The 25,586-nt window shown below is 33.6% G+C and overlaps 1 protein-coding gene across 1 annotated transcript in view; it reads right to left on the reverse strand.

The window, feature by feature from the left end:
• Positions 1-7,471: 7,471 nt before the first annotated feature.
• The window catches only part of LOC129228218 (acid-sensing ion channel 1C-like), a 225,409-nt gene continuing 207,294 nt past the window's right edge, over positions 7,472-25,586 (reverse strand). The window contains exons 13-14 of the mRNA XM_054862883.1: positions 21,733-21,808; positions 7,472-8,250 (exon numbers count right to left, since the gene is read on the reverse strand). Of these exons, the coding sequence (XP_054718858.1) occupies positions 7,981-8,250; positions 21,733-21,808 (346 nt within the window). The 3' untranslated portion in view covers positions 7,472-7,980. The remainder of the gene's footprint in view (positions 8,251-21,732; positions 21,809-25,586) is intronic.

A 25,586-nucleotide genomic window follows, 5' to 3' on the forward strand; every position in this document is an offset into this window, starting at 1 on the left:
CCATAACGGATCCTAAGATAGCTTATTTTACCAATTCGTTGCAAAAAAATAATAACGTTAAAAAAAACGGCAATACGCTTAAAAAAAAAATGGTTGCAGCAAAGAAAGTCTCCGTCCCTCAAAGAGTTAATAGTTTGCTCAAGCTTTTAAATGATGGTTAGAAATGATAATTAGAAAACGGATAAAATTAGTTTTAATTGGATTTATTTTTAAACGTAAATATGAGCTACTATTTCTGCTTTAGCATGCCTCCTCTTTTGAAGTTCGTGCAACCTTGGACCCCCCTTTAACAAAGTTCTAGCAACGTGCCTGGCCCATCGCTTAATATATTTTACAAATAAGCCCATCATGAGGGGGGGGGGGGGCAAAAGGGTGTATACTCTACGCGAATTTTCTGGAAAATAACAAAAAACCATGCCCACTTATATGTAAAGCACTAAGTTTTAAATGTAGGGGGGGGGGCACTTAATCCCCCTAAATGACGGGCCTGAAATTAATACTTTTGTAATCCAAGATAAAAGGGCATGTATTTTGTGTCCTACTGTACTTCAATGTTAATATTTTAGCCACATTTAGCACTTAAACAAATTGTTTGATTATAGTAAAAATACCACACAAGAGTTAGTGCACTAAGTGCCCCAAATCAAATATAACCACCAATGACACACACATGCATGCACATATTATTACCATATCATCAATAAACGTCATGAGCTGTTTTCAACCAATCATCGAACACCTAATAGGCAGTGAAGGAAGATTTTTCTACGCGATTGAAGGCTTTATTTTTACTTTAAATAGGCATAAGTAAAAGTAATTATATTTTATACATGTTTGGTGAATTTTAATCATTCTAAAAAAGAAAGGTTAAATGTTTTAATAACTCAAAAACTTTAATATATTGGTAATGTGTGAAAATTTTGTTGAACTAAGTTCAATAGGCAATTAGTCAAAGCGTGAAGTGGATCAAGTCCATTTCGAAGTGAGCAGTAACTACCAGGACCCGATTAAACTTTTAAATTACGGAAAGCTTGGTCTCATTTTGGGGCCCCCACATTTTGTTTGGGGAAAATTTTAATTTTCTGAACATTCTATGAACATTGATAGAACACTGACTAATGCTGAGTGGCCCACTGTAAAAACGATTCAGAAACGTTCCTGGAAAATAATATGCAGCTGATACGCCCAATTTCTGCCAGTAACATATCTTGCAAAATCCCGGAAAGTTTTCCGCTAAAATTCAATAACCTTCCTGATATTATACTGGAAGCCTCCTGAAAAATTCAGAAATCTTCCCGTTAAAAGCCAATTGTGTCTCGGGAAAAATAGTGCAAACTTAAAAAGGTATAATATAATAGCATGGCATCTTCCTGATATATCAAGGAAGTTCCAAGAGCATTATTGCAAACATGGCCAAAGCTAAGCCAAAATTGCTGGTAAGTAACGAGAATTTTACTCGTCAGCAATTCTTGCAAATCAACGTAGTCCATACCTATCCGTTCCCTTTGGGAGCTTAGTCAGCATGGACGGGCCGTAATTTCAATGAAGCCGATACACTTAATAAATACGCTCAGTTAATTTTTAAACTGGGAGCTAAAAATATTTTTCACAACAGTGAAAAGTCTGCATTCGTACAACTTGTAGCAATTCAGGAAACTTTTTGACAATGATACTGGATTTTTCTAGGAAGTGGATAAAAACCATTAAAATCCCGAAACGTAGCACGGGAATACCCAGTAACGTTTCGGAATTTTTTTACAGTGCCCAGCAGAATTCAGATTTAAGTTAATTCCACCTTATCGACAGTCAGAACTTTTGTTTGTTACATATGTTGCACTTGAATACTCAGCAAATATGGGTAGAACATTAAAATGTCATTTATGGGTAGAACATGTTGAATTATATTTGACACTTTACAAAGGAAATTAAATGTTATAAAAGTGCATTGTAATAGTTAAATCAAATCCCACATTTGAAAATCTAGCTCGTGGCCTCATTATTACATATTTATTTAATTATTTCCTTTAAAAAAATGCAGTTAAAAGCAGAAACTGGAATTGTTAAGCAGCTTTACAGTGATACTTGTACCCCCTAAAAATTCTGAGGGGAAGCTGTAGCTTCCCAAGCCTTTTGGGTAATTCTGCTATGGTGACTACCTCATTTATTACTGTAGATACTGAATATGGGAAAAAGTTAGTTCTACTGCTGTGAAAGTTATCTAATTCACGTATAGGGTGTCCTGAAACAAACCGACTGTTTTTAAAAAATTATAACAGGAAAACGGTCAATGATAAAAAACCAATTCTTGCAGGAAGTTCATGTGTTGGGTTGTAAATTCCCCCCCCCCCCCCCATAGTTCTAAGTTTTAGTTCAAATTTTTTTTCAATAGATGGCACTGCAGATAGTAAGTCTTAAAGTCAAAAGTGAAGAATTGGAATTCCCCGATTCTTCCTCCGATTGCAGCCTACGGTAGGCATTTAAAAAATAATGTTGTGTAATTTTGTTCATTAAAAACATTTTTCGAAAAGCTATAATGTAATTTTCTATCTTTCCTTAATTGTGATGAGATTACAACCTGCAGCACTATCTATTGGAAAATTCTTGACTTAAAATTTGGAACTCTGGGGTACAAAATTTACGGCCCACCACATGGATTTTCTGCAACAATTATTTCCTTATCATTAACCATTTTCCTCTTATAAATTTTTGAAAACACTCAGTCTATTTCAGGACACCCTGTACATTCTGTAAAGAGTTATAAAACATATTGATTCTAATTTATAAGTGAACTTAAGAAACTACATTTCTCGACACCGCGAGGGTACCAAAAAATATTGCTACATTATTTCTGTTTCAAATATACGTTTTGCAAAAATTGCTTATGAATAATTACTTTTCAATTTCCTGTAGCAAAACATTGTCACGTATCAATTTTGCCGTTTTTAACTATCCTAATCCTCTTGAAGGGAAAAGGGAAAACTTATGCGTCGAAATGTCTTCGATATATTGAGTTGTCTTATACGTATAACGTATAAAATGACTCAAAATGCTACATTATTATTCACAGGAAAGTGCAATGTATTGTTTTCTTTCTGAGTACGACTTCTTTGTTTTGTCTCATAGTAGTAAATATGAATTCTTCAAAAATTTTGTGAGGATAAATTCAGAGGGGGAAAAAAGAAATTTTCACCTTTACACTATGTTCCAAGTAAAGGCTTGGAAAGTTCGAAAACATTAGATTTTGTGAGATGACAACAAGTGATTAGTGAACGAAAGTGTGAGAATAAAACTTTTAGTGTATTATTAAAACTTTATGTATTTTGCATGTCCTTTTTGCTTTTTGTAAATTGTACTTTACTATAAAAAAATTTCAGTTAAAACACATGAAGGAAATTTTTTTCCTTTGGCCTAACACCTTCAAATATTTGTACAGCTTCCCACACTCAAACACGAGAATTCCTTCCTTCAATGACATTTTTCTGGTTACAACTCTATCCAGTAGAAAAGGGTTTAATGGACTAGTAATTCTATTTTTATTATGGAGTTTTTTAAAAATGTGTTACTTTAAAAGTTAAATTTTTTTCAAATGGTTCATTTATTTTCCGACTTTTTTGAACAATCACGATTGTTTATTGTTCTCATTTGACGATCCTTGGCGTTGTGGTTCCTTTTTCAGCTTGCACCAGTAGCCTCTGCAAGCACCCACCGCCCACCGGCTCCTCTGGTCCTGAGCACTGTCCGCTTCTCCTGGTCAGTGGCGTCCATGTCCTACACACATGAACGCTCACATATATACACACTCACACACACATGCCGTTACACATATACACACAACACGCCTAAGTGCATACCATACAGGTCTACACACACACACAAGCCTACACATGCACGCACATACAACCATACACACGTAACCTCCCAGGAGGAGCGGCAGGCTTGGAGGAACAGGGGAGCCGTTTCTAGAAACAATAACTCCAATGAGTAGGGTCCTGTCGTGATTGCGAAAAACATAATTTGAATTCAAAATTTCAGAATTCAAATTAATTTTCTTGTTTATTTTACTTTTTTTTTCATGACCTGTGGCACATTTAGAAAGAAAATACAATGAACCGGTTTAATACCGGGAGATGTGATTTTCGATAGTATCCGTTTGCAATACAACATATACAGGGTGTCCTGAAATAGACTGACTGTTAATTTTGTTCATTATAAACGTCTTTCTAAAAAGTGTGATGTAATCTAGTACATTTCTTTGATTTACGGGCTTACAATCTGCCACACCATCTATTGAAAAAATTAGGAACTAAAATTTGAAACTCTGGGAGGAAAAAATTACAGCCAGCCACATGAAGTTTCTGCAGGATTTATTATTATTTTTTTTTTACATTAACTGTTTTCAAATTATACATTTTTGAAAACTGTCAGTCTATTTCAGGACACCCTGTAGTTAAACAATACCTCCTCGGAACTATCTTGCTTTGCACCTGATAAGAAGTAAATGATAAGTAGTAAAAAATTCGAATCATTGCAGATAGAATTTGGACATAAAACCAATATTCTGCCAGCTATGATCCACTTTTGTTCCCCTTTTGAGAAAATCTTTTTATCGTGTTTTTTAAATTACCTGCAATGGGGGGTGCCAGCTTTTTGTCAATGTAAACGGGCTTCTAGAGTATCATTATCTATTTTCTACTTTAACTGTTCAGATGGTTCAACAGGACATCATAGCTAAGCATAATTGCCACCAAGATTTTTTTGTCACAATAGTTAAAATGGCGAAATTTTAAAACAATTCGAATATCTTAAGCAGATCTTTCAACTTCCAACTGTTAGGAAAATCATTCTAATTTTCTTTCTAAGCCTTGAAAAGAAAATTAGCAGTAATTCTTCTTTTAAAATTTTCTTTTAAGAATAAAGGAAAAATATACTTATATTTATAATCAAACGATCTCAGCCTTAATATATGAACTTAGGAAGAAAAAGTATGACTGCGAGTAAAACACAGATGGTCAAATAATTATTTATTTATTTATTTTTTATGAAAAGTAAGGGGTGAAAAATGACGACTGGGTGTGCAGTGTTAGACATTGAACTAAAAGTTTTAGTTTCAAAACATGAGTAACAAAGGTTTATTTCAAACTCTGGTTCTATTCTACAAGAGTCTCATTTTAAAGAAACCTCAAGTACGTTCTGCAACCTTCAACTCAAACACATTCAACTCAAACAGAATTCGAATCGAATACGATTGTATCTACCAATATCGCAGCACGAAATTTACATTGCCTCACCCAAGTGAAATTTCTCACTACGCTACTGGTAGATAGCATTCCATCGAATTGAACACAATCGAGTTGAATATGCCATTAAAAGAAAGCAAGATAAGTTGAATAACTTTTAATCAACCTAATAATCAGATTTTCACAAAATTTTATTCCATAAGTTATTTTTCCGAAAAATCATACTGATATAACAAATTAGAAGCAGAACCAAGTGAAATTTTTGTCGCTCAAATTTGCCATCAAGTGGTCGTCCACTCATAACATCATTTCAGGGGTATATTCAACTCTAATATAATTGATAATTCGATTCTATCGAATTCTATCAATCAAAAGTGCAGCCAGAAATTTCCTTTGCTCCACACAGAAGAAAATTTCTCGCTACGTAACTGGTAGTCAGAATTCGATCGAATCGAATATAATCGAGAACAATATGCCTTTATGTCGGCATTGAAAATGACACAGGTTTGGCTTTAAAAAAGATATGCGTATAAATGCTTCTTTTGGAACCTCTGTGCACAACCGAAAACGGAGGTGCACAACCTGACTTCACTCAGAGTCTACATAGAAAATTTTAATTTATTACGGCTTAACGTTTTTCAGTTAAGTGAGATACTTAAAACCAGTGGTGAATTGGTGCTTGAACTTACCGGAACGCCGTTACTTTTCAAGAAAATTAAATTCCGCTTTCACACAAAACTGGCCAGGAATCATTATTCCATTATGGCGTTTCTGGTACTGGAACATTTACGAATTCACCTCTGATACATACGTACATACTGACATCACGCGAAAAGTCGTGATAATGAATTCAGTAATGATCAAAAATGGCCATTTTTGATTGCCCGTACGTTCATAGGCATGTGCAGACTAGTCGAAAAAACTAAACATACATCTGGGAGTGAATGAAATGGAATTTTTAGGCCTAATTCAAATGATTTTTTTTTTTTTGTAAATTAATACAGTTCTTTCTGTACTTCGCACAAGGAAGAAAAATTAAATATTAATTAATTGGTAAGACTGTACTGAATAAGCAAGTATTAGAAACGTAAACAAATAAGGTTTATAGATAGTAATCCAAACACTTTTTGTTCTTGAGGAATTAATTTTTTTAAATTAATTTAAGTAACCGTTTGTTTTTGACGCATTTTTGTTTACTTTTTACATTATTGATTGGCTTTGAAAACATAATTATGGAAATTTATATTTCAAATTTAGATATCATTTCTGTATAGTAAATATGATTTTGTACTACAATTTCTTGTTACTTTTTTTGCTCGTTTGTCATTTTGTTGTAAACTATTCAATTGGTTTTGAGATGCTATTAGATTTTAAATTTTCATAGCAAATTAATAATCATATTCAGTGAAAGCCTAAACCCATGATTAAGTCTGCAATCTCAACAAAAGTGAATTTAGTGCGCATTTTTTCTTTTTGTAAGTGTCTTTTATACTTGTGTAGCACGCATTCCAGGAGGATATTAGTGATCCGTAATTGTTCCGAAACATATCCTAAAAACTGTACCAAAACGTGTGCCACAAAATGTTTAGTGCAAGTGTTCAAAAACCATTCTTTTACACTACCCATGAAGTGTTTAAAAAGTGCACTAAAAAGGAAGTACATATTCCGAACAGTGTTTCTAGAAGTGTTTTGAAAACTGACCGAAAAAAGTGTTCTAAAAAAGGGGGACAAGTGTCCGTGTTCAAAAAGTATTATGATAAATGTTCTCAAAACGGTTCTAATAACTATTACAAAAATAGTGTTCTCATAAAGGAGACAAGTGTACGTGTGCAAAAAGTGTTTGATTATTTGCAATGAACATTTCATTTTGTAATAGTAGGATCAGCGAGAACGCGTAAGTAGTGAAGTTTTTTCTGCTCTCGCGATCTCCGTGATCCTAACTATTACAAAATGAAGTGATCTGTTTCCGCTTCAAGTTCATCTGCAGTCTCTTATGTGACACAACTATAGTACGTTCTCTAGTGAGGATTGTGATGAAAATCTTAAAGAGTGGGTGCTTTCGACCAGACTTCTCATTTTAATTCATTTGCACTCTGTAAAAGATTAGAAATATATCAGGTTAAACATTAGCTACAAGTATCCTAGATGGAATGCAAGATATTTTTCCCATTTATACTTGCATTGAATGTATTCACTAACCTAATTTTGATCTAAAGTGAAAGAGGCTTTGACTATTTATAAAATTATAATAATTTATTCATAATGACGATTTTTTTTCACTGCTGAACTACTTGATGTAGTTTCTTCAATATGCACAAGCTCTAGAAATGGTGACGATGAATCTTCTTTCTAGAAACCAACGGTGCTTTCACAATTTCGGAAAACAGAAAGGAAAAAATCCACGGCAGTGAATTCAGGGGTGTAAGGAAGATCCATATTCTCGGCGGAATGGTGAAGGATCTCAGTGTCTGGATGTGGGAGAATCCGCCGCATTGATTTCAGAGGTGCAGGGAAGATCCATATCTCTGTGGTATGGTGCGGTGTCGTGATGTGGGATAATCTACTGCAGTGATTTCAGGGATGCAGGGGAGATCCATATTCTCGGCTGTATGGGAGGGATCTCGGTGTAGGGAAGTGGGAGAATCCACGGCAGTGATTTCAGGGATGCAGGGAAGATCCATATTCTCGGCGGTACGATGAAGGATCTCGGTGTCGGGATGTGGGGGAATCCACGGCAGTGATTTCAGGGGTGCAGGGAGGATCCATACTCTCGGCGGGATGGTGAAGCATCTCGATCTCGGTGTCTGGATGTGGCCCACGGCAAGGAATCTGAAGAGAATGTGGAACTGGTTCGTATCCGTGTCTTGAGGTCCGATATGGAAGAACTCTTGAGTCGATCGAAGAGGAACACGAAGAAGGTGGACACAGATTCTATGAAGTCGAGGACTGCGATGAGGGACACCCCCAGCCAGATGCCGATGAATCCTCCCAAGAAACTGAAGAACTCGATACTCTATCAAGAGGATCATACAGGGATTATTTGGCGCAATGAAAAGACCGCATACTTGCTGTATGAATAGTAATTCTTTTGTGGGGGAAATTCAAGACTTAATGAAAGAGAGGAATATACTGTAGAATCTCGATTAACCGGAATGGTCGAGACCGGAACTCAATCAATGAATCGAAAATTCTGGATAAAAGAGAGCTCTTAAAAATAGCTGCCATGAGACACTTAAAAACTTTAACTCTAAATTTGGCACGTGCATATCTACTAAACAGCTTTAAATAGGACGTTTCTAACTATATTGCAATATATCAGTGGAACCCAACCTATGACCCGTTGGTTATATAAGGTTTGCGAGAAGCTGATACATGTGGCTTGTCGTTGTGTTCAATGTTGGGTTAATCCATACGAAATCATACAGGCCATGTTGCTCACTATTTTTTATTTTAAAAATTTTTTTGCCTGGTAATTAACTATTATATTGAGAGACTAAAACGGTAATTTAAAAATTTTTAAGCCTTCAGATTTTTTTTTTTTGCAACTACTTTTCGGTAGCTGCGGAGTCGACTTTTCATGAAAATAATACTTTACAAAAACTCTTCTTTACTAATAATAAAGCTGAAAGTCTCTCTGTCCGGAGGATGTCTGGATGTCTGTAGGATGTCTGTAGGATATCTGTAGGATGTCTGTGACGCGCATAGCGCCTAGACCGTTCTGCCGATTTTCATGAAATTTGGCACAAAGTTAGTATGCAGCATGGGGGTGTGCCCCTCGAAGCGATTTTTCGAAAATTCGATGTGGTTCTTTTTCTATTCCAATTTTAAGAAAAAAAAATCATAAGATGGACGAGTAAATTACGAAATTATCATAACGTGGAACCGTAACACGGGCAGAAGCCAATTGGCGAGATACGAAATTATCATAACGTGGAACCGTAAGATGGGTACAAGCCAACTGGCGAGAAAATTCACCATACATTATTTGTAAATATACAGGCGAACCAAAAGACCTTTTGATTTTTTCTATTACGGACAAAGCCGTGCGGGTATCACTAGTTTATTTATAAACTAGAACTTTTTTATTTATGAATGTATCAAAATAATTTAAAAACCATTAGATTGATCAGAAAATGACGTACATTTTTATGATAGTTATTTTTCTGATAGTTTTTAACATATTTGTGTAACATTGGCTTAAAAATAAGATTTTCCGTGTGAAAATTTACATTTTTAGCAAAAAAATAATAGTAGAAGGAAGTAAGACTCACTCTTACTTTTTTCCCCTTAAGTAGACATCTTATAGAATAATTCTCAGAAGCAGTATGAAACGTCTGAAGAAAGTCCATTTTTTTATACAGTTAGTCAAACTTGGCATCTTTGAGAAAAAATGCTAAATTTAAGATTCAATATCCAAAATGGGATTGCACAAAAATCTATGAAAATTTAACTATACAACCTTTTTATAGTAGTAAATATGTGGCAAAAATTTTATAAATGATCTCTTAATAGTTTTAGAAATATAGAGCGTCGAAGTTGTCATAAAAATCACATTTATTTTCACGCCAAGAAATCATCATAATGCAAAATTTATTCTACTCATTATATCTGATGCTATTTTGAGGTATAAACTATCTTTTTACACGTAATGTATGATGTTTAAATTCACCTATTTACAAATTTTACTCTGAGTTAGTATCAATAAAATTTTGCTCTTAAATTTTCCTTAGCCTCTTATTGTGGTCACTATTTTTTTCAACAAGCTTTAATTTCCGCATGATTAATTACACGAAACATTAGCGAGTCCGGAATTTCCCACACTATCACCGATACTGTCAGTGTTTAATTAATATTAAATTCATTGTCATCATCACTATCATTTTTTATATTTTCTTCTTCAGTTTTTTAAACAAATAATTTTGTGGCACTTTTTGGACAGAATGATTTACCTGGAGTAAAATCGACAGGCAGATTTGTAGGCTTAGACAACTGTTCAGGGTTCATACACTTTTGGTTAAAAAAAGTTCCCTGACTTTTCCAGGTTTTCCAGGTTGTTTTTTAGAAAATTCCAGATTACTCGCTTCATTCAAAATTTAAGTTTAAATAGTAATATTTTCAAAATAATTAAAATTGTTTAAAGTAGCAATGCAGAAGAACTAAAACTTCTCCCCTTAGATTTAAAAAAAAAAAAAAACTGAGAATTTTTTTTTCCTTTGTTTTGTCCGTTAAAATTTTAAGTTTTTTTTAAAAACATTTCGTTCAAAATTGTTTTAATTTGTTTACTATTTGTTGAAAACAGAGTACTTTCAACTTATTTTAGCATTTCTTTGATGTCACGCGTAATATTATAGCGTTTTGCTGTAGTCCTGCAGCAACCTTTTAGCATCCACTTTTGATTTACAATACTTCCTTTTATTTTCTTATTAGTAGGTTACACAAAACATATTGAGCAAAATGCAAAGCTAAATTTCAGTATAAAATATGATTAACTTGTTGCATCGATCGGCATACATTATAATGCATAGTAACAAAAATCAACATCCACCGATCTTTAAGCCAATGCCAATAATCTTTTTTTTTTTTTTTTCTCTCACATATTAAAGGACACTTACATTAAAATTTCAAATTTTCTTTTCCAGAAAGTAATAGTCAATTTTCAAAAATTCATAACTTTTTGCACATTTAATGTTATTTTCAATAGTACACATGATATAAACATCCAATTCTGTTTCTGGAAGTTTAAGTCTACTTCCATTGTGCAAACGATCAAATATGGCGACAAAGTGAAAAATTTAAAATAATAAGTAGATTTTTGGATTTGTAGCATAAAAGTAGTAATAAATAGCTAATAATCCTTAAAAAACTACAATAAAAGCAAAATAGTCAGTATTTAGCACATAAGAGTCTAAATCAATTAAAACAAAAAAATGTTACGAAGATTAAATTTTGCATTTTTTCAGAAAATAATTACAAATTATCCGGAAAAAAAGGCACAATTTGTGTTGTTTTCAATAGTTTGCATTGCAATCAACATCCAATGCCGTTTTCGGGAACTTAGGCACTTAAAAAGTCGTGTGTACTTCCATCTTGGGAATGACCAAATATGGCGACTATGCCCAAAAATAAGAAATAACTTTTTTAATTTGTCGCATGAAGACTATTAAAAAATAATAAATCTTCATTAAACTACAATTCATTGAAAAAATTTTATCACATTTGCGTCCGAGGCAGTGAGGATAAGATTAAGTTTTAAGAACAAAATTTTTCATTTCTCAAGGAAATTATTTTAAATAATAATAATAACAGAAAAACAATTTGCAGACCATTTTCTGTTATTTTCATCAGTTTTCAATTAAAGAAAACAACCAATTCCGCTTTTTTTTTAGAAACTTAGGCATTTTAGGATCGTATCTACTTCCATCTTGTGAGTGACCAAAGATGGCGACTACGTTTCACACGTAGCTGAAATGATTTTCCGATCAAAGAAGAAAAAAAAAACGACTTTTCCCGATCGACCCTCCCATCTACAGGTTGTGCTTCCGAAGCAGTAAATTGTCTTCTCAACTGTTGAGTTTGTGCATAATTCCTGTTCACCTGATTTTTTTTCCCTTGGGAACTACTGAGAGCCAAAAATGGCGGCTGCTGAAGATTTTTTGGATCGCCACTTTTTTCATTGCTTTAAAATTGTTACAATTTTTTTTTTAAATACATCGATAAAAATGAAGATTAGATCTCATAAAACCAAATTCCCTGGGAAAAAATTAAGAAAAGAAAAATTTTGGGGACACATTTGGAAAATTCCCTGACATTTTTGACTATGTCATTTTCCATGATAATTCCAAGTTTTCCCGGAGCGTACGAACCCTGAACCGAATAGAATGTTCTGGCAACCCATCTAAAACTTTAGGCAGTAGAAAAAAATGCGTTCCCCTCACTGACTCCATGTAAGAAAATCTTCGCTCTTTTGGCGCATTTTTCGTTGTGAAAAAAAAACGTTCCTTTTTCGATCGCAGTTTTTAAGTGCCAGCGTCGGTTTAGATAAAAATTTACAATTTTTTTTGTGAAATCACAATAAAAACGAAGACTAGATCTCATAATACTTAATTCCTTGTGAAAAAAATGGAAAAAAAATTTTTGATGGACAAAATTTGAAAACTCCCTGACTTTTCCCTGACATTTTTGACAGTGTCATTTTCCCTGACAATTCCCGGTTTTCCCGGAATTCCCGGAGCGTACGAACCCTGCTGTTGTAAAACAACTATCTATATCATTGGATATTCTAAGTTTAAGCAACTTCTGATCATCTTCTGACCATTCAGTAACTTCCTTAGTCAATCTTTGGTAATCTCACACCCACTAACAGTTCATGTTGGGCAATCAAAATGTAAAACATAACTCAACTGAAATTAACACATAAATTAATCTTTTACACAAGTATCTAATGAGTTTTCTTACTAAAAAGCAAAATAAGTGTAAAAGGAGTAAATAAAAACATGCTAATGCCCTCAATCATTACTAGTAAGATGTGCAACATTTAAAGCTACAGTTTATAACATGATATAGTCATTCACTGGCTAATTAAAAATAAACAAAACGGGATTGTGATAAATTTATGATCCGAGTCAGAAGTAATTCCGTAATTTTCGCAGCACGCTCATGTTGCTTATTTGTTATATTCTCAAAATGTTTATTTGTTATTCCTTCATAATTGTAACTGTCAATGTTTCACCATTCCATTTTATGAATTTGAGAACACGTTTTTCGTTCTGCCCTGTTTTGATAGAAACGAGTTAGAAATCTATCATGTTTTAACTTGCTCATTCCATATATTATTTTGCGTCCTATTAAGAGAGCTCAGTTCATGTAGTCTACTTTCTTTACTAAAAATTAAGGTTTTGTACATTAATGAGAATTATTTTAGCTTTATGTTACATCGTGATTTTCAATATAAACTCTAGTGCGATAGGCAAGATTATCAAAGGGTATGCTTATAGAAATGCTAAGTATGCATTTGCACACTGCTCATTAAAAGTAAACAATATAGAACATAAACATTTGTTTCATTCTTCTAAAAAATTTAGGTTTGCAAGTTTAGACATGTTTTGCGCACTGTCTTACTATCAAAACACAGGAATTTTTTTGGAAATTTGTTCTCTAGCATGTAGCAGTAGATACTTGCTATATAATGAAATATTTGAATTATCTGTTTTTATAAGGGGAAAGTGCATTTCAATATCATATATTATGTGTAAAAAGGTTAGTATATACCACAAAACAGCTTCTGATATAATGCGTAGGAATGAATTTTTCATAAATATGATTTTTAAGACAACTTCGAGGCTTCATACTTCTAAAACCATTAAGAGATCAGACATAAAATTTTTGTCACACATTTACTACTGTAAGAAGGTTATACAGTTAAATTTTCATAGATTTTCGTTCAGTCGCTTTTCGGAAATAGAATCTTAAATTTAATATTTTTTCTCTAAGGTGCCAAGTTTGACTAACTATATAAAACGAGCTATGTGTGCATCACATGACTTCCATTTACTAAAATTTAATGTCATTTCCCCATTATTGGCATTTTTAATGTGATTCAATTGTTTACTCTCTAAATATCACCAACGGTGGCCAAATTGAAACCACATTTTAAAAAAAACCACCAAATTTGTCGCCAACTTGGCGACAAAATTGGCGACCAAAATACTGGTGATATATCGCCAAGTGTCCGCCAAATTATAACACCACTTCAGTTTACATCGAAATTAACAATGATTTCCCCCCAAAAAAGGGGCAAAAGACCCCTATAGAAACATCCGAATGCAACCAAAAGGAGAAGTGAATAACTAGACCCTACTAGGAGTCTACGTACCAAATTTCAACTTTCTATTACATATCGTTCTTGAGTTATGCGACATACATACGCACATACTTACGTACAGACGTCACGAGAAAACTCGTTGTAATTAACTCAGGGAATCGTCAAAATGGATATTTCACGTGTCGATGCGTTCTTAGGCACTTATCCATGTGTGATCGAGTCGAGAAAAAAAAACTCAACATTCATTCGGGGGTGAGTAAAATGGAAATTAAGGTCGATTTTTGAGTGAAATTTTTTTCGCGAATACAATACTTCCTTTTTTGTAAAAGGAAGTAAACGAGCTGATGTGTGCATCACATGACTTCCTTTTACACCAATTTAATGTTCTTTCCCCATTATTGGCAATTTTAATGTGATTCAATAGTTAACTCTCTAAATATCACCAACAGTGCCCAAATTGAAACCAGAATTAAAAAATAAATATTTTTTTTTTTAAATCGCCAAATTTGTCACCAAGTTGGCGAAAAAACTTGGCGACCAAAAGACTGGCGAGACATTGCCAAGTGTCTGCCAAATTATAACACCACTTGAGTTTGCATCGAAATTAACAATGATTTCCCCCCAAAAAGGGACAAAAGCCCCCTTTACAAACACCCGATTGCAACCAAAAGGAGAGGTGCACAACTAGACCCCACTAGGAGTCTACGTACCAAATTTCAACTTTCTAGAACATACCGTTCTTGAGTTATGCGACATAGATACGCACATACGCACATCCGCACATACATACCTACGTACATACAGACGTCACGAGAAAATTCGTTGTAATTAACTCGGGATTTTCTAATTCTAATATTTTCATGCTAAAAATGTAAAATTTCACACGGAAAATCTTATTTTTAAGCCAATGTTACACAAATGTATTAAAAACTATCAGAAAAATTAAGTGCGTCCCAAAAGTTTTTAGACAATCATTTTATTGAAACCACGAGCTAACTATACGAGTTAGCAAGACGAAGTAAGCTATGTAAGTAACGAATGATGACAAAAATATGAGAAAACGATCAAACAACTTTCATCGATAATAGATCTAATTTTAAAAAATATAAACGAAAAAATGCTGTCCCAAAAATATATAAACAATCGATGTTAAAACCTCATTTTAGCATTGATACTCAAAATTTGCATACGACAAGGTTATTTACTTGTGACGCACACGTTTTCTGACACAAAAACGAACCTGTGTTTCCGTTTCTGAATGATTGCTAAGATGCCCCGCAATGTGTAGTTCTTTAAAAAGGAAATTTTGCCAAACTATCGTTTGAAAGGGTGTGGACGGGAAGTGGTGGATATTGTAAACAAAATTGGATGCAGTAGGGCTGATGTTTACCAAATTTTGTCAAAGGATAATAGTTTTGAAGCAAAGAAAACAACTGAACGACAATACAAAGAGTAGATGAGATTATTTTCAACCCAGAACTTGTCAACACGGTCAGTTTGAAAAGAAGTAAGCCTTCTAGCTTCAAAATCAACATTACATCGACGGCTGCAGGCAAGTGCATTTCTTGTTTATGGCAAAATATGTCGTTCGCCGAAGTTTACAAAACAGTGAAAAGATGCTCGTGTTTATTGGGACCGAAATCAAATGAATTGGACAAATGAATGGTTAAGTGTTCTTTTTAGTGATGAAAAAAAATTAATTCAGATATTCCTGGTGGTTGGACATATTACTGGCACAATATATTCGTCAGGAACTTCAACCTTTTTTCGGAAGACAAAAAGAGGGTGTGGGGAGCATTCTCTTTGAATGGAACAACCGATATACTTTTGTTAAAAGGTCGTCAATGTTCCAAAGATTATCAGAAAACGATTGAAGTACAGTTGCTTCCATTTGGAAAATTACTTTGAGGGAACCAATGGATATTTCAACAAGACAACTGCTTCATTCATGTATTTAACTCTACAATGCAGTGGTTTAGAGTTTAGACAAAACCAAGTAACTCTTCTGGACTGGCCAGCCTTAAGTCCTAACCTTAACCCAATAGAGAACCTCTGGGTAGTATTAGCAAGGAAGTGTGCAAATGAAAGACCGTTTGCAATAGTTCAAGATCTTAGGCTGCAAATTAAACGCAGTTGGTTTTCAGTAAAGCCTGAAGTTCTTTAATCTCTTGTTTTAAGTATGCCTGATCGAGTTTTTTAAGTTATTAGAAAAAAATGACTTAAAACTTGAACATTAAAGGAAAATAATGATTTGTCTATAAACTTTTGGGACAGTAGAATTAAAGTTTTAATTTTTATTACGAAGTCTGTGGTTGCGTAATATATATATATATTTTAATAAAGTATTAATATTATTCTCATATCTTTTTTACGATTCTAGAGTGTTTTGAATTCGTTACTTCTGTTTTTTACCTCGTAAAACATAAAAACTTTGTTGTCTCTAAACTTTTATGACACACTTTAAGTATCATAGAAAAATAGTTCATATTCTGCTCAATCTAATGATTTTTAAATTATTTTGATACATACATAAATAAAAAAAGTTCTAAGAGTTTATGTAAAGTACTATTCTCCTGGGATGTTGACTCCACAGCTACTGAAAAGTGGTTGCCAAAAAAAAAAATTGTAAAGGTTTAATAATTTTTAAACCACCGTTTCAGATTCCCAATATAACAGATAATTACCAAGCAAAAAATTTTAAAATACAAAAATAGTGAGCAACATTTTTTTCTTTTCCTGTATGACTTCACTTGGATTAATCTTGTTACGAAACGAAAAATATATTCTGAAACCTTTTAAAATTGTTAGTCATCTTCATTCAGTGTTATGAATGATTGTTGCAAATTTGAAGTCAGTTAGTCATAAATTGCTTAAGATGCAGAATTCTCATGAATGAAATAAGCATGTAGTAATGGTGACAGCAATTTTTGGTTTGTTATATTCTTCCGTTTTCCTTGTTTTCTCATGCTATTTGAAATATATTAAATTATATAATTAAATTTTGTATTCGTACTGACCCTCGAGATTCGTCTTAATATGAGATGTGGCCCGCGTGTGGACAAAGGTTGAGCACCTCTGCTATAGATAAAAACAATATTTTTTTCTTTCTATTTTTATTGTAGTAAATGAAAGAGAATAATGAGAGGAGAAGTTCTCTCTCTCTCTCACTCTCTTTCTTGATTTTGGAAGCATATTGTAAATTTTGTAGTAAGTTACCGAACCATCGCTGCAATCACTCGTCTGGTGTGCTAATTCTACATTAGCTACGATGTTTGTTTGGTTCTCTTGGTTCCTTTAAGAGGTTTTCCGCCTCCAGCTCGGTTACTTCCTTTTCCGGGATGAGTGCTAAAAAGAACGAAACTGCAATCCTCGAATGGAATAACTGAGTTGGCGGTGTATTTTATGAATATTGGTAAATGTTGGAAAATATTTGTTTCCGCAAAAAATGTTTCTCCTTCGGTGACACAGTTTTATAATGACATAATCAAAACTGTTATCCAACCACTGTATCTATACTGCTTAATAAGGTGCAGCACATATACACAGAGGGTTCAGAAAGTCCATGATATATTTTTAAAATGCATTGAAAAGTAACAAACTGTCGTATTCGTTTGTTGGTTGTCGTATGTGGTTTGCGCAAGAATTCTTCACAGATTCATGACTTTTTCATGACATCGTAAAAAATAAAAAAATAAATAAAAAAAAAAGAAAACTTTCAAATTGTGTTTAAAGGTGGCGTTGTACCGTCACATTGAGAAAAACAAACCTGGTGTGAAGTGTTTAATCATTTTATTAAACAGAAAGCCATACATTTGATTACTAGAGTAGAATGTGTGCACCGTTTGTTGCTTAACTTAGAACATTTTAAACGGACAGGCCGACCCTATCCGACATTTTGGTTCCAAGACAGCTTTGGATCTAGCCTTGTTTCAAGTATTTGGAAATACGTTATTACAGTTGCTGGTTGCAATGTCGTAAAATAATTGATGATAAATTGAATAAAACATTCCTTTGGAAATTTATAAGGAACATTTTTTTCTGAAATTAAATAACAGTTCATCAGCAGATGTTTCCTGTCACGGAGCCACTTTTTATACCTTACTTAGTGTTAAATTCAGGGTTCATACACTTTTGGTTAAAAAAAGTTCCCTGACTTTTCCAGGTTTTCCAGGTTGTTTTTTAGAAAATTCCAGGTTACTCGCTTCATTCAAAATTTAAGTTTAAATAGTAATATTTTCAAAATAATTAAAATTGTTTAAAGTAGCAATGCAGAAGAACTGAAACTTCTACCCTTAGATTAAAAAAAAAAAAACCTTGGAATTTTTTTTCCTTTGTTTTCTTTGTCAAAATTTTAAGTTTTTTTTAAACATTTTGTTCAAAATTGTTTTAATTTGTTTACTATTTGCTGAAAACAGAGTACTTTCACCTTATTTTAGCGTTTCTTAGATGTCACGCGTAATATTATAGCGTTTTGCTGTAGTCCTGCAGCAATCTTTTAGCATCCGCTTTTGGTTTACAATACTTTTATTTTCTTATTAGTAGGTTACACAAAACATATTGAGCAAAATGCAAAACTAAATTTCAGTATATATATGATTAACTTCGTTGCATCGATCGGCATACCATGTAATGCATAGTAACAAAAATCAACAGCCGCCGATCATAGGCCAATGCCAATAATCTTTTTTTTTTTTTTTTTCACATATTAAAGGACGCTTACATTAAAATTTCAAATTTTCTTCTCCAGAAAGTAATAGTTAATTAACAAAAATTCATAACTTTTTGAACATTTAATGTTATTTTCAATAGTTCATATTGATATAAACATCCAATTCTGTTTCTGGAAGTTTAAGTCTACTTCCATTGCGAAAACGATCAAATATGGCGACAAAGTGAAAAATTTAAAATAATAAGTAGATTTTTAGATTTGTAGTATAAAAGTAGTAATAAATAATTAATAATCCTTAAAAAACTACAATAAAAGCAAAATAGTCAGTATTTAGCACATAAGAGTCTAAATCAATTAAAACAAAAAATGTTATGAAGATTAAATTTTGTATTTTTCCAGAAAATAATTACAAATTATCCGAAAAAAAAGGCACAATATGTGTTGTTTTCAATAGTTTGCATTGCAATTCACATCCAATGCCGTTTTCGGGAACTTAGGCACTTAGAAAGTTTTGTGTACTTCCATCTTGGGAATGACCAAATATGGCGGCTATGCCCAAAAATAATAAATAACTTTTTTTAATTTGTCGCATGAAGACAATTAAAAAATAATAAATCTTCATGAAACTACAATTCATTGAAAAGTTTTTATCACATTTGCGTCCAAGGCAGTGAGGATATAATCTTATCCTTCTGTTTTAAGAACAAAATTTTTCATTTCTCAAGAAAATTATTTTAAATAATAATAATAATAGAGAAACAATTTGCAGACCATTTTTTGCTACTTTCATCAGTTTTCAATTAAAGAAAACATCCAATTCTGCTTTGCTTTTAGAAACTTGGGCATTTTAGGATCGTATCTACTTCCATCTTGTGAATGACCAAAGATGGCGACTACGTTTCACACGTAGCTGAAATGATTTTCCGATCAAAAAAAAAAAAAAAAAAAAAAACGATTTTCCCCGATCGACCCTCCCATCTACAGGTTGTGCTTCCGAAGCAGTAAATTGTCTTCTCTCCTGTTGAGTTTGTGCATAATTCCTGTTCACCTGATTTTTTTTTCCTTGGGAACTACTGAGAGTCAAAAATGGCGGCTGCTGAAGATTTTTTGGGTCGCCACTTTTTTCATTGCTTTAAAATTGTTACAATTTGTTTTAAATACATGGATAAAAATGAAGATTAGATCTCATAAAACAAAATTCCCTGGGAAAAAATTGGGAAAAGAAAAATTTTGGGGACACATTTGGAAAATTCCCTGACATTTTTGACTTTGTCATTTTCCCTGATAATTCCAAGTTTTTCCGGAGCGTACGAACCCTGAAACGAACAGAATGTTGTGGCAACCCATCTAAACCTTTAGGCAGCAGAAAGAAATGCGTTCCCCACACTGACTCCATGCAAGAAAATCTTCCCTTCTTTTGGCGCATTTTTCGTTGTGAAAAAAAACGTTCATTTTTCGATTGCTGTTTTTAAGTGCCAGCGTCAGTTTAGATAAAAATTTACAATTTTTTTCGTGAAATCACAGTAAAAACGAAGACTAGATCTCATGGTACTTAATTCCTTGGGAAAAAAAAGGAAAAAAAATTTTGGAGGACAAAATTTGAAAACTCCCTGACTTTTCCCTGACATTTTTGACAGTGTAATTTTCCCTGACAATTCCCGGTTTTCCCGGAATTCCCGGAGCGTACGAACCCTGTAAATATGAATTAATTATATCTTCTCCATGAAAACAATAAAATAATCAAACATTTTTTAAACAAATCAATCTACAACTTAGCAACCAGTTTTCTGCAGCGTGGTTTTTGTACAGATACTAATGTTTTCAGACGTACAAATTTCGAACCAAAATGCTGGATGAGTCAGCCCTCCTTTAGCCTTAGCTCAACCCACATCTAAACCGTAGTACTCTAGTTCATCCCATGTTCTGCGGACACAGGTATGCCTCCTTGGGTAATTCGCATTTTCAGATCTTCAATGCTAGGAATGCTACAAAATTTTACAAAAATGAACGCAAAAAAAAATTCTGGAACCTATTCAGTATTATGGCACAAATCGCATGTTCATATGGCTATTTGTTGCCTTTCACTGTAAAAACAATCCAGAAACGTTCCTGGAAAATAATGGATAGCTAATGTGCCCAATTTCTGGCAGTAACATTTCTTGCAAAAAACAGGAACGTTTTCCGTTAAAAAGCAGTAATCTTCCTGAAATTCCTGGAACCTTTCTGAAGAATTCAGATGTCTCCCCGGTTTAAGCCAGTCATGTCTCTCGAACCTTCAGAGAAAACTTAGGCCGGTTTAAAATAATAGCTTCGTGCCTTCCTGATTTACCAAGAAAGGTCCAACATTACTACAACCATGACCATGGCTACGGAATCCAAAGACTTATTCTGCCGTGGGCAGGTAAGCAGCAGTATTTGCAAAAATGAGTTTTCGAGATGTTGAAAAAACGCGTTTTAAATTCAATCCTAATAATAGGGAGAAGTTGAGTGTGACCTCTTTTTCGCGCTTTTTGTTTCAGCTGAAACCAAATAAGCAAATGTGTACAACAAAGCTAACGCACAATAAATGACAAAAATAAAAAAATTGCAGCTACTGCCTTTTGGGCAGGTATACCATAATACTTCTCAAATTGAATCAACTCCCAATGAGAGCGAATACTACCGTCCCACGCCCACGGTAGTATTCGCTCTCATTGGGAGTTCATTCAATTTGAGAAGTATTATGGTAAACGAAAGTGTGTTGGGTATATGGTATTTTGGGGGAGGGGGGTATATGGTGGGTATTAGGAAATTATATGGTAAACGAATTGAAGTCGATACACTTGCTAAATACGATCAGTTAATCTTTAAACTGATAGCAAAAAATATTTTTCACAATAGTGAGAGTGACGTTTCGGAATTTTTTTGCAGTGTTCTATGATTTTTTAAAATGAGTCAAGAACTTTTCTGACACCCTGTACTTTTAAATTTATTTTCTGAAAGAAGTAAAATGTAACCCTCCTCACCTCGTATTTGGGCCTGTACCTATAAATATTGACTTCTGTCCTTTTGAATATGATAAAGATCACTGTAGTTCGATTCCTGGAAAGGAGAGGTAAGACATTAACAAAAGATCCACTCTACACTTTGCAGACATCAGAGTATTTTCACCAAAATAAAAACAAACTTAAGTATTTCAAGGACTTACTAAACAGCTTCACCACTTCTTCATACGACTCCAGCATGCTAGTAATAAAGGTCACAGATTTTTCTAGAAAAAATCTATCTGTTGATTAAAATGATTGCTGAAATTTTAACACGTGTTTCACTTTAGCTGAATGGTGGTTTCAAAACTGTGCAATAATTTATGCCAATATATGAAAAAGAATCCCTGCATTTTCATATGGCAATTATACAAATCTTTGATTCTGGAGAAAAGATTACTCTTTTTTTCTCTTATCCCGTCGGCCACTTTTCTGATTTAGTAGCGACTTCTTATTATATTCTAGTTGCTGCTCTAGTGGGTTTGAACTCGTATTTCAAGCAAATAGAAAAAGAGCCCGTTTTCAGTAAAAGTTGGATATTTTGCGTTCAAGAGTTGCATATTTTGTGTTTACGAGCTGCAATGAGTATCTGGGAGCAAAGCAATGCTGTGTGAACTTAATTAAACCAACAAAGATGATTCATCCCTTCAAAATATTTAATTTTATACCCTCAGCATTTCCCTGCATGAGGAAATTTAGTTTCTTCTTTTTTTTCTACATAGAGGCAAATTTGAAAAATTGGCATGTCGGTTTTATTAAGATGATTTGGAAAAATGATAAACATTGCTCATTTTTTCCTGGAAAAAAAAAACTATTTCTGAAATTTTGTACCTCACTTTTTAGCTGTGTCCTTGGAAGAGGCCATCTGGCCACGCAAAAAAGTATTATTGATGAAGGAAAGAAGATTTCGGAATGAACTGTTGCATTCCCTTAGCACACCGTAATAGATTCTGAATTATCTTGCGGAAAGTGTAACGAACAGAATATATCTTAAGCAAGGATATCATTAATAAACATACTCGTATTCATTTCGACAAAAAAGGAAAAAAAAATTAAATTTTTTGAGGCTCAAATTTTGATGGCCTGAATTGGAAAGTTAAGTGGCTGTGGAAATTAGTTTGCCTAAATTAGAATGCTATTACATACTTTAACGTATATCTTTAATATTTTTGTGACAAGAATATTCAGCAGAAAAATTGTATGAATTAAAGTGGAGAAAATTTTAATAGCTCTTAATTTTTACTTTTTTCTATATCTAATATATAGAAGAAAGTACTAGATTCGTGCAAATTTTCGAATTTCGAATTTTGATGGATTCGAACGTTTTGAGGTGTGCTGAGGCCATTTCGACCATTTTTGGAAAATGTCTGTGTGTGTGTGTGTGCGACCAGTTTTTTGTGGCCGCTCTACAGCAAAAACTTATGTAAACCTGTGCCCATTGGGGTTTGGCGCGAATTTCTCCAAGGGGGGTGGAGCAATGGGACGTTTCTTGAGTTATGCGTGCTCAGGAAGTAACTGGCGGAATCAGACAAAATTTGGTCCATATGTTGCCCCCGACAGGTACAGGTGTTGATTCGATTTTGGTGTCAATAGCTCAAACGGGGGTTGAGCTATCGAACATTTTTTGTTGTCAATTGTGACTGCTGTATCTCAAGAAATAATGAACGGAATCAAACAAAAATTTATCGACAAGTAGCCCTTAGAGGGTATAAGAGCTGATTCTATTTTGGCGTCAACAGCTGAAAAAGGGGTGGCGCAATTGAACGTTCTTTTTTTTTTCCATTGTGAGTGCCATATCTCAAGAAATAATGCTACGTTCTGGAAGAAATTTGGAATAAATGTGAATCCATATGTAAACATGCGTAGTTCAATTTTGGCGCCAATCGCTCCATGGGGGCTGATTTTTTTTTTTTTTGTGAATAAAAATAGTTTTGAAATTACAAATACAAATGTGACGACCAGCAACAGGCTCTGGGCCGAGCTAGGCTAGTCCTAGTCAATTAATTAGTCCCCAATGAAGATCAATAGCTCTCTTAAAGCTATCCACCCCCTTGCTCATTACCACCTCTTCCGGTAGGCTATTCCAAGTGCCCACGACCCTACTAAAGTAGTAGTTTTTCTAATTTCCAAGTTAGCCTGAGATTTAAATAGCTTAAAACAATGACCCCTCTTCCTGCTTCCCCCGCAAAAATTTAATCTATTTACATCTTTCATTCTGATAAATTTAAATAACTGAATCATGTCCCCCTCTGACTCTCCTTTGCTCCAGACTATACATGTTAAGCCTATTGAGTCTGGTATCATAATCTAAATCTGAAAGTCCCCTTACTACTCTAGTTACCCTTCTTTGAACCCTTTCCAATACAAAAATATCTTTCTTCAGACAAGGCGACCAAAACTGAACAGCATACTCCTGAGGTATTACTAAACTCCTATATAAAGGCAGAAGAACCTTCTTAGATTTGTTTGAAATAGGTCTATTGATAAACCCAAGCATTTTGTTGGCTTTGTTACTAGCAATGCTGCACTGTTGACCAGGGGCGGCATTTCACCATTTCATTTGGGGGGTCGAGTTTCTTAAATATGTATAACCTTAAAGCGAAACCAAACACACATTAGCTAACAAGAAGTTGTCATAAAATTGGTTTAGTATGAATAAAATTAGTGTTTAGAAACAATTAAAATTTTGATTCATTGACTAAAACGTTATCATACAAAACATCTCGCTACTAAAATTTTTATACCTTCTGGAAAAGTTATAATGCATGATTTTTGGAATTCGGAAGAGCAGGGAATCGTGTTACTAATCTATCCGTGCCCAATGTCGTGCTGTTTTGCCAGTTCAGCTAAATGGAAAAGGTTTTTTTTTCCCCTTTGTGCTTCGAAAATATTTCTCTAACCTCCTGAGACATGAAAAAAATCTTTCTCAACTAGCTGAGCTGATTGTAATAGTTAAAAATAATTGAAGTAACACAAAGTTATGTATGAAAACACTTTTTATATCTTGCTCTTCAAAATCACCCAGGCTACTTCAAAAAATGTGAGGGGCTTAAACTTTTCATCATTGAATAATCTAGTCATGTCGGCGCTCTCAGCTTCAATGAGATATCATCTGCCACCAGCTCTGTTATTCACTGTTCCAGACTGATGAGTCCATAACAAAGACGAAACTGCAGTCTCTGGATGTGAAAACCATTCTGTCGGTATATTGCTTGTAATTTTTCTTGCCTCATGCTAAAAATTTTACTCACAGTTGAAACATTTTATTTTTCGTTTTCAAAATCCAATGCAAATAACCATAATCCCAGCCAACCATATAGAAAAATAATTATCATCACATCTTGTGTTAATTTCATTCGAAACTGAATCTATTACTTCATACAAAATATTCAAAAATCAATGTTTGATTTCACATCATCATGTGGATTTTTGTCACTTTTTTTTTTTTTTTTTTTTTTTTGCGTGTCTTTAAAATTGGCTCAGAGGAAGAATTTTTTTGAAAAATTTCACGATTGATTGAAATATAAACCTATGAAAAAATCTATTTTCAGTTTCAATTGTAGATTGAACTGTGGTAGTATGGTGCACAGATCAATTGTAGATTGAACTGTGGTTTGAATAGTCGAGTAGCGGACTGAAGATATAGATTTTGATAGAGTAAAGCATTTTTCAAAAACCTTTTCCCGATGCAAACAAATTGGATAAAAATTGAAACGAGGTCATATATGCTAAAGGGCATGAGCTTTTTCACCATTGAAAGAATCGTTTTGCAATAATTCTTCCATTCGTCAAATCACTGCTTTGAAGTTATAGAGAAATGTTTTTATCCTTTTAAC

Source organism: Uloborus diversus, chromosome 8, assembly GCF_026930045.1.
Source record: "Uloborus diversus isolate 005 chromosome 8, Udiv.v.3.1, whole genome shotgun sequence".
In the NCBI taxonomy this organism is placed as follows: Eukaryota; Metazoa; Arthropoda; class Arachnida; order Araneae; family Uloboridae; genus Uloborus; species Uloborus diversus.